Source organism: Gossypium hirsutum, chromosome D10, assembly GCF_007990345.1.
Source record: "Gossypium hirsutum isolate 1008001.06 chromosome D10, Gossypium_hirsutum_v2.1, whole genome shotgun sequence".
Taxonomy (NCBI): Eukaryota; Viridiplantae; Streptophyta; class Magnoliopsida; order Malvales; family Malvaceae; genus Gossypium; species Gossypium hirsutum.
In genome coordinates this window covers 7,147,079-7,156,963 of record NC_053446.1, presented here as the reverse complement: position 1 = coordinate 7,156,963, position 9,885 = coordinate 7,147,079, and the positions used below count along the sequence as shown (strand labels likewise).

The 9,885-nt window shown below is 35.6% G+C and overlaps 1 protein-coding gene across 2 annotated transcripts; it reads left to right on the top strand.

Annotated features, from left to right (window-relative positions):
* The first annotated feature begins 629 nt into the window (after positions 1-629).
* Positions 630-9,053, top strand: LOC107913880 (ABC transporter G family member 35). 2 transcript variants are annotated; one of them, XM_041102986.1, is made up of 21 exons: positions 630-1,325; positions 1,445-1,654; positions 1,748-1,832; positions 1,990-2,149; positions 2,247-2,323; positions 2,428-2,481; positions 3,632-3,722; positions 3,915-4,216; positions 4,363-4,961; positions 5,096-5,256; positions 5,358-5,467; positions 5,601-5,754; positions 5,858-5,998; positions 6,089-6,258; positions 6,387-6,719; positions 6,815-7,189; positions 7,289-7,422; positions 7,514-7,741; positions 7,856-8,027; positions 8,155-8,409; positions 8,507-9,053. In XM_041102986.1, exons 1-21 carry the CDS (start codon positions 946-948, stop codon positions 8,777-8,779), a joined length of 4,464 nt encoding a protein of 1,487 aa, XP_040958920.1. In that variant the 5' UTR covers positions 630-945; the 3' UTR covers positions 8,780-9,053. The 2 variants fall into 2 exon arrangements, with proteins under 2 accessions (XP_040958920.1, XP_040958919.1); XM_041102985.1 differs by having other exon boundaries at positions 631-1,325; positions 6,086-6,258.
* Positions 9,054-9,885: the final 832 nt, after the last annotated feature.

Below are 9,885 nucleotides of genomic sequence, written 5' to 3'. Positions count from 1 at the left end.
CCAAATTAAATAGAAGATTTTTCTTTAGAAAGAAGAAATATTTTATGTTTTAAGACTTTATTATTTTCAATATCAAATCGGACCGGTTGACATATTAATTCGGAATAAAATCACGAATCGATACAAATTGATGGAATCAAACTAATCGATTAATCAAATCAATCATATTGATCGGAATAAAAATTAGTGATATGATCAATTTTATCACCAATCTTATTTTAAAAACATTATTTATCAGTACATCTACATCTAACGATTATTAATCCCGAAACATGACTTTTTCTTTTGCGAAAGAAAATGATTTATCATTTCATTTTAGATATAAACTTAATAGTTGTTCACAGATGAGGTAAGGCGGCGACCTAAACTTCATAATGTGTTTTGGTCCAATCTCATACTATACTCAGCTCAGCTTGCGCAGTATTCCCAAATATAATAATCATTTAATATTAAAAAAAAATGGAAAGAAGGGAATATACAAGGTCTTGTGATGGTTGGTGAATACTATTACGGTGATATGAAAAATGAAATGTACTTGATCTAAGATGAGGTATGAATTGTTAAATGTTGCAAGAGAAGAACCGCTATTAACTTTCAAAGAATCCAACAAGCCCCTCATATTTGAATTCCCTAGTTTTCCTTTAACAAAAGGCCAAACAGCCAACCTTTCAGCCACCAAGCTGGCTGCCCCTTTTTTTATTTTTCACTCCGTCAATGACTCGCACTGCCTGTATATATATATTCTCCTTCAATCTCTATTGAACTTACACTTCTTTATCTGCTCCCCACCCCCAAAAGAAAGGAACTAGCACTTGTCTACATTGAAATAGAGGGTGAGAACATTTTTCTTTTGGGTTCAAGAATTATAGAATTATTGGGAGGAAAAAGTAGAAAAAAGAAGAAGAAGAAGAAGAAGAAGAAGAAGAAGAAGAAGAAGGCAAAAATATGGATGGTTTAGAAAGAGTTCGAAGTCGAAATCCCAGCAGAAGAACGGGGCATAGCAGCATAGGCAGGAGCTTAAGTAGGAGTAGTTGGAACATGGAAGATGTGTTTTCAGGTTCCAGAAGAAGTAGCCGTGTGGAAGATGATGAAGAAGCTCTAAAATGGGCTGCTATCGAGAGACTACCCACATATGATCGGCTGAGGACAAGCATCATGCAGTCCTTTGTGGATCATGAAATCATTGGCAACAAGATGGAACATAGAGAGGTTGATGTTAGAAACCTTGACATGAACGACAGACAAAAATTCATCGACATGCTCTTCAAGGTTGCTGAGGAAGATAATGAGAAATTCTTGAAGAAGTTCAGAAACAGGATCGATAAGTAAGTTTCCATCTTTCTTCATTTACAAATATAAATTTAAAATCTAGGTATCATATACAAATTTAATAATGTTTTAAGTGTTTTCTGTTAATTGATTACGCATTTTGTTGGGATGACAGGGTTGGGATTACACTTCCAACAGTAGAAGTTAGATTCAACCATCTGACGATTGAAGCCGACTGCTACGTTGGCAGCAGAGCTCTTCCAACTCTTGCAAACTCTGCTAGAAACCTTGTAGAATCGGCTCTTGGGCTCCTTGGAATCAGTTTTGCCAAGAAAGCAAACCTCACAATTCTTAAAGATGCTTCTGGGATTATTAAACCATCAAGGTACCTGCAACTTTCTTCTTGTCACGATATAATAATTTAGTTTGTCATTACATTTTGTCTTTACCTATATATGTGTATATATATATTTTGTAGGATGACACTCTTACTAGGCCCACCCTCTTCTGGGAAAACAACCCTTTTGCTGGCATTGGCCGATAAGTTGGACCCAACCTTAAGGGTAAGTTACGGTCTAATCTAAAATATTCATTTAAAATTTATTGCGTTAATAATTTGCTTTATATAGTATTTTTATGTTATGTTGGTGTGTTAATTATAAAGTTTGGTATTAGTTAACAGTAAACACAACCTGATGTTTCTGTTACTGTATGAAACAGGTTAAAGGAGATGTCACATACAACGGATATAAACTAAAGGAATTTGTTGCTAGAAAGACATCGGCATATATCAGTCAAAATGATGTTCATGTTGGAGAAATGACTGTGAAAGAAACCTTGGATTTCTCAGCAAGATGTCAGGGTGTTGGGACACGATACGGTATATATATGTTTAACACAATTTGTTCATAATTAAGTACCAAGTGTTTATGCTTTGGCTAATGATTTACTGAAAATTATTATTAATTTTTTTGAAGATCTGTTAAGTGAGCTTGCTAGAAGGGAAAAAGATGCAGGGATTTTCCCAGAAGCTGATGTAGACCTTTTCATGAAGGTTTGGACAATAACATAAATTCCACAATATTCTTACATAAAGCAAAGATTTGTCATTTCAAATTTCCACATCATCACGTGCTTTTGAACGTTTGAATTTTTCAGGCAACCTCCGTGGAAGGAGTTGAAAGCAGCCTTATCACTGATTACACACTCAAAGTAAGGAAATTCAATCTAAAAAGAATCAAAGAAATTCCAAACTTTTTTGGGTCACCGAAGAAAAGAATTTGCATTAGGGCTAGTTGTTGATTGCTTTTGAAAAGTACTGTAAAAAAATATTTTTGAGAAATATTTTTAAAAAATTTGGTTTAAAATTTGAGTGTTTAGTATTGCTGTCAAAAAATACTTTTGAGAAATAAAATATCCATTTTAGACATGTTATTATCAAGTAATAAATATACATTTAAATAATATTTAAATCAGTTAATATTATTATATTTTAGTAAGAATATAAAAAATTATTATAACTTGTTGTTAATATTTTAATATATGAAATATAAATTTTAAATATTTTTAAGCAATAAATATTAATTATTTATAAAATTTAATTAGAATATATAAATTATATTTTAAATATTTAAATATAACCATTAAATATTTGTAATTAGTATTTAAAAAAAATATTTTTTATTTTTAATTAATGAGTTTAACACATTTGTAATTAAGCACAAAAAAAGGAAAATATATGTTATTGGAGGGGTGAAAAAGTAATTAAGTACCAAAACTGCTCTTAGAAGAAGAAAAACTAAAATTTTTATTTCTTCTTTTCAGAATTACTTTTGAAAAGCATTCCTAAAAAGTTAAAAATTTCAGTCAAAAACAGCTTGTTTTCACAGCTTGTTTTCACAGCTTTTTTTTCACAGCTTTTCTTTCAAAAGTGCTTTTAGAGTCAGAAGTAAAATACATGTTATTGGGGTGAAAAAGTAATTAAGCACCAAAAGTGCTCTTAGAAGAGGAAAAGCTAAAATTTTCTTCTTCTTCTTTTCAGAATTGCTTTTGAAAAGAATTCTTGAAAAATTAAAAATTTCAGTCAAAAACAGCTTGTTTTTCACAATTTTTCTTTCAAAAGTGTTTTAGAGTCAAAAGTATTTTTTTTAAGTGATGAAGAAGTAATACAAAATAATCACTTTCCTAGTGTTAAAAAATGAGAGGAAAATGATTCTGCCAAATCACTATACGGTTAAAATTAATCTGAAGCAGTAAACCTTGTAATAAAAAAGTACAGAATGTGGGCCTACAATGGCAGAAAAAACAAAGAGTAGATTAGATTTTCTAATGCCATTGTGGTCCCTATTGTTGAATTGGTCAGATATTGGGGCTCGACATATGCAAGGATATCATCGTTGGAAACGAGATGCAGCGTGGAATTTCCGGCGGTCAAAAGAAAAGAGTAACAACAGGTTGATTATTCTTCATTTTAGTCCCTAAACCTACTTAGTTTTTCTAATCCATTATTTTATGATGATTATCTCATCTTGAGGGTTTCAATAATATTGAAAACTAAGCCATAATATTTGATACTATAAGGAGCCTGGGTTTTGTCCAGATTCAAGATTTATTATAATAACGTTAAAATTTTGATTTAACTATAGGGGAGATGATTGTTGGTCCCACCAAGACACTATTCATGGATGAAATATCAACGGGTCTTGATAGTTCCACGACATTCCAGATAGTGAAGTGCTTGCAGCAGGTTGTGCACCTAACAGAGGGCACAATCTTGATGTCGCTATTGCAGCCTGCTCCAGAGACTTACGATCTCTTTGATGATATCATCCTCTTATCTGAGGGTCAAATTGTCTATCAAGGTCCACGAGAACACGTTGTTGAGTTCTTTGAGAGCTGTGGTTTCAAATGTCCCGAGAGGAAAGGAACTGCTGACTTTTTGCAAGAGGTAACCTTAAACCCTAAACACGAACCATTGCATCGCAGATGGCTTGAGTTTTTGACTCTTTAGTAAATAGCAAATTGTGGTTTAGTTTAGTCACAACATAAATAATTTGTGCAACATAAGGTGACAAGCTAGTGAAACTGTGACAGGTTACCTCAAAGAAGGACCAAGAACAATATTGGGCGGATAAAAGAAAGCCATACAGATACATTACAGTAACTGAATTTGCAAACAGGTTCAAGCACTTCCACGTCGGAATGCAGCTACAGAGTGAGCTAGCTGTGCCTTTCGACAAGTCAAGAGGCCACCGAGCTGCATTGGCCTTCCATAAATACTCCATGTCCAAAATGGAGCTTCTTAAGGCCTGTTGGGACAAAGAATGGCTATTGATCAAAAGGAATTCTTTTATTTATGTGTTTAAGACGGTCCAAATTATCGTCGTGGCATTCATCTCGTCTACTGTCTTTTTGAGAACTGAAATGCACCAGAGGAATTTGAACGATGCGCAACTCTATATTGGCTCACTTCTGTTTGGAATGATCATCAACATGTTCAATGGCTTCGCTGAGCTCTCCCTTATGATTAGTAGGCTTCCAGTGTTCTACAAGCAAAGAGACCTCTTATTCCACCCTGTCTGGACTTTCACTCTGCCCACTTTCTTGCTCCGGGTTCCGATATCTATTTTGGAAACAGTTGCTTGGATGGCTGTAACTTATTACACTGTAGGATATGCACCTGAGGCCAGCAGGTAAATTGAATTGTGGCAATTTATTTACATGTCGCCGCACTGATCAGAGTTCTTTTTTTCTTTCTTGAACAACAAGTTAAAGTAGTGCATGATGAAATTAGTATTAACTTGCCAATCCTCAAAACTATTGCCAGGTTTTTCAAAAACTTCCTGTTGGTGTTTTCAGTACAACAAATGGCATCTGGTCTCTTTCGGCTCATTGCCGGATTATGCAGAACAATGATCATAGCTAACACTGGTGGGGTTCTTACACTTCTCCTGGTGTTCTTGCTGGGAGGTTTCATCATTCCTAAACGTAAGAATAAAACCATAAAAAAATAAACCTTTACATTAGAAAATTTCTTCATTTTGTAGATTAATAAAAAGTTCACTAATATAGGGTATTTATTTTGACAGGTGAAATTCCAAGTTGGTGGGAGTGGGCTCACTGGATTTCACCTTTGACTTACGGTTTCAATGCCTTCACTGTGAACGAAATATTTGCGTCAAGGTGGATGAATAGACAGGTATATTATTCAGTTTTGCTTGTTCAGTAACACAAGTCAAAGATATCAATTGGTGGAAAATATTAAAAGTACATATACATTTTCATTTCAAATAAAAAGCAAGTTACAAGCTGAAACTTTGTCTACAATGCAGGTTTCAAACAGTTCGACTAGCCTGGGGGTACAAGTGCTCGATAGCTTTGATGTCCCAAACGATGAAAACTGGTATTGGATTGGTGCAGGTGCTCTTCTAGGGTTCGCAGTGCTCTTCAACATTCTCTTCACCTTTGCGCTTATGTACTTAAGCCGTAAGTTTAAACATTCCATGGGCTAATGCAATCTCTTTCTTGACTATCAGTATCTTCTTTTAGGTAGCTAATGTTCTATGTTTTCTTGGTGTTGGAAATACAGCCCTTGGAAAGCCGCAGGCTGTAATTTCGGAGGAAACAGTGGAAGAGCTAGAGGCTAATAATGTGGACTCTAATGAAGAACCAAGGTTAATGAGACCAGAATCAAGTAAATATTCATTCTCTGCAGATGCAAGCAATGCAGGTAAGAAACATGCAGCTCTTATTTTCTCCTTTACCTGTGTCTTCAATATTGATTATAATGTTATTAATATCAAATGAAAACTTTCAGTAGAAATGGAAATCCGAAGAATGAGCAGTCGAGCCGATTCCCACGGAATGAGCAGGAATGATTCTCAAGTTGATGCAGCCACTGGTGTTGCCCCAAAGAGAGGAATGGTTCTTCCCTTCACTCCTCTAGCAATGTCCTTTGACACTGTCGATTACTACGTTGATATGCCACCTGTAAGATCCCTTTTCCAACTCTTGTTTCTTCATCAATATGCTTGTTATCCAAAATAAACGTAAAAGTCAATACATAAACCTTATAATTGGCACCAGAGACATAGTTTAAACATCAAGCATTTAAACAGGAAATGAAGGCACAAGGAGTTGGTGAGGATAGGTTACAACTACTTCGGGGAGTAACAGGTGCATTTAGGCCTGGAGTGTTGACTGCATTGATGGGAGTTAGTGGAGCAGGGAAGACAACATTGATGGATGTTCTAGCAGGAAGAAAGACTGGTGGATATGTCGAGGGTGATATTAGAATATCCGGATTCCCTAAGAAACAAGAAACCTTTGCAAGAATTTCTGGATACTGTGAACAAACTGATATTCACTCACCACAAGTGACTATCAGAGAATCCTTAATTTTCTCAGCTTTCCTACGACTTCCAAAAGAAATCAGCAACGAGGAAAAGATGGTAAGAACTTTGATTTGCATAGTTGTTAGTGAAAATCAAGAATAGCGTTAGTTATTTACTTTAACCCCTAAACATTATTTGTTATTATCTTTCAGATTTTCGTGGATGAAGTGATGGAACTAGTAGAATTAAGCAATCTCAAGGATGCCATAGTAGGGTTGCCTGGAGTCACAGGGTTGTCAACAGAGCAAAGAAAGAGGTTAACTATTGCAGTAGAGCTTGTTGCTAATCCCTCAATCATTTTCATGGATGAACCGACATCCGGTCTTGATGCGAGGGCAGCAGCCATTGTCATGAGGACTGTCAGAAACACCGTGGATACTGGAAGAACAGTTGTCTGCACCATTCATCAGCCTAGTATTGATATCTTTGAAGCCTTTGATGAGTTGCTACTAATGAAGAGAGGAGGTCAGGTGATTTACTCCGGACCATTAGGCCGAAATTCTCATAAGATCATCGAATATTTTGAGGTATGAAACTATAACAAGATTTCCCATATTTGATACACTGATTTTGCGGAGAGAAAAAAAGAGAAAAAGTTATCTGACTTGCCTCGTCATCAATTGCAGGCAATTCCTGGAGTTCCCAAAATTAAGGAAAAGTATAATCCAGCTACATGGATGTTAGAAGTGAGCTCTATAGCAGCTGAAGTTAGGCTCGGAATTGATTTTGCTGAACAGTACAAATCATCTTCCTTGTATCAGTAAGTCAAGATATAAGCTATACCAATACTTATTTAATTTTTTACCTTTTCTTCTTTTGGATTTGAGCTAAATACATGTATCTATGAGCAGGAGAAACAAGGCGTTAGTAAATGAGTTAAGCACACCACCTCCAGGAGCTAAAGACCTCTATTTTGCCACTCAGTACTCACAAAATACATTGGGTCAATTCAAATCATGCTTTTGGAAACAATGGTGGACTTACTGGAGAAGTCCAGATTACAACCTTGTCAGATACTTCTTCACTTTGATCACTGCTCTCTTGGTTGGTTCTATTTTCTGGCAGGTCGGCACTGAAAGGTCTGTAGCTATTACCCTCTTATGTAGTTTGAATTCTTACCCTTTGGTGCTTGCAATAACTAAACAAAAGGCTTTTAGATTGTTTACAGTTTTTATCTTTGTTCCATGGCTCAGGAGTAGCGCATCTGATCTTACAATGATCATCGGTGCAATGTATGCTGCAGTCGTGTTTGTTGGAATCAATAACTGCTCAACAGTTCAACCAGTCATAGCCATTGAAAGAACAGTGTTCTATCGTGAAAGAGCTGCTGGGATGTACTCTGCATTACCTTATGCCCTTGCGCAGGTGAGGATTCACCTACACTTAGATTGATGCTATCTTATCATATGAAAGTTTGCATAACTTGGTCTCTTTAATCTCCAAGTTGACCAACATAAGTTGTTTAATTAAATTTTAATTACATGAGATGCAGGTGCTTTGTGAAATACCTTACGTATTTGGCGAAACCGTGTACTATACACTTATAGTGTATGCTATGGTGGGCTTTCAATGGACAGTGGCAAAGTACTTCTGGTTTTTCTTTGTCAGCTTCTTCACCTTCCTTTACTTCACATACTACGGAATGATGACTGTTTCAATCACACCAAACCATCAAATATCATCTATATTTGCTGCAGCATTCTATTCAGTCTTTAATCTTTTCTCCGGCTTCTTCATTCCAAGACCAGTAAGTTTACTTCTTTCACAAGCAATTATGTTTTTAACCACTTCTTAATCATCCAAGATCGAAGCTGATACAAACACATTACTTCTTGAATTTTCAGAGAATTCCTGGTTGGTGGATCTGGTATTACTGGATTTGCCCTGTTGCATGGACAATTTACGGTTTGATTGCGTCACAATATGGAGATCTTGAAGACAAAATTAGTGTACCCGGCGTCTCACCTGACCCTACTATTAAGTCATATATTAAAGATCAGTACGGCTATGATTCAGACTTCATGGGGCCAGTTGCTGCAGTTTTGGTTGGCTTTGGAGTGTTTTTTGCCGTTTTGTTTGCCTACTGCATAAGGACACTCAATTTCCAGACCAGATAAAAGGGATTTATTCAGGAAATTCTTCTTCAAGCTTGCATGCTTGTAAATAGACAATACAATGCCATAAAAAAATTAGTTTGGTCTTCTTCATTAATTTTACGAATTTGAGATATTGTTTTGAACTTTATATTGCTTATGCATAAGCAATTAAGCATCATATAACATAGATGATGAGTTCAGTTTGCAAAAAGTTCGAAGAATTGTGCTAGGAAATGTAAAGTTTCATTTGTCAGATAATATATCATCTTAAAGGAACAAATTCTTTTTAAGTTCATGCAGCATTGTTTCTTTAATTAATTATTCCCTTTAGTTGGTTTGAGAAAACATGGTTGTATAGCAAATTTCTTATGGTAGTTTTTTGCACTAGGATCAAAATAAAACTATATCTTTAATTTTGAAGAGCTAAACACAAATAAGAATATGCATATACAAATAAATTTCATCGGTAAAGATGGGATCCTGGATTTGTCGAAAATTTCACTATTATCCGTTGGTACTACTCCTTAGTTATTAGTTTATTTTTCTTCCCAATGAAATCTATCATGATTTCCATTGCGTCTCATTTGAAGATCTGCCACAAAAGCTATATGCATTATGCGCATATTGTATATAAATGTGCATCTAGTAGAGGGTCATACGAGTTTTTGGTCTGATAAAAATCCTATTAATCACATAGGTTGTTGTATTCACTGCATCAGCCCAAAACCTGTGAGCCACACACCTTTGCTGTTGAGCATCACCTTTGCCATTTCTTGCACAGTGTGGTTCTTGCGTTCCACAACTCTATTTTGTTGTGGTGTCTTGCCAGCAGAGAACTCATGTTTGATCCTTTTTTTATTGCAGAAATCAGCAAAATCTTCACTCTCGAACTCGTGTCCGTGATTTCTCTTGATTCTTCTAATCATCCCAATGACTTAACCCTTTTCATTCATCAACCTCCGACACAACTTCCTGAATTCTTCAAATGTGTCAGACTTTTCGCTAAGAAACTTCTTCACCCATGTGTACTTTGAGAAGTTATCTACACATACCAGAGCATAGCATTTGCCTCCAATGATCTCAACTTGCATAGGACCAAATAGATCCATGTGCAAAATTCCAGAGGT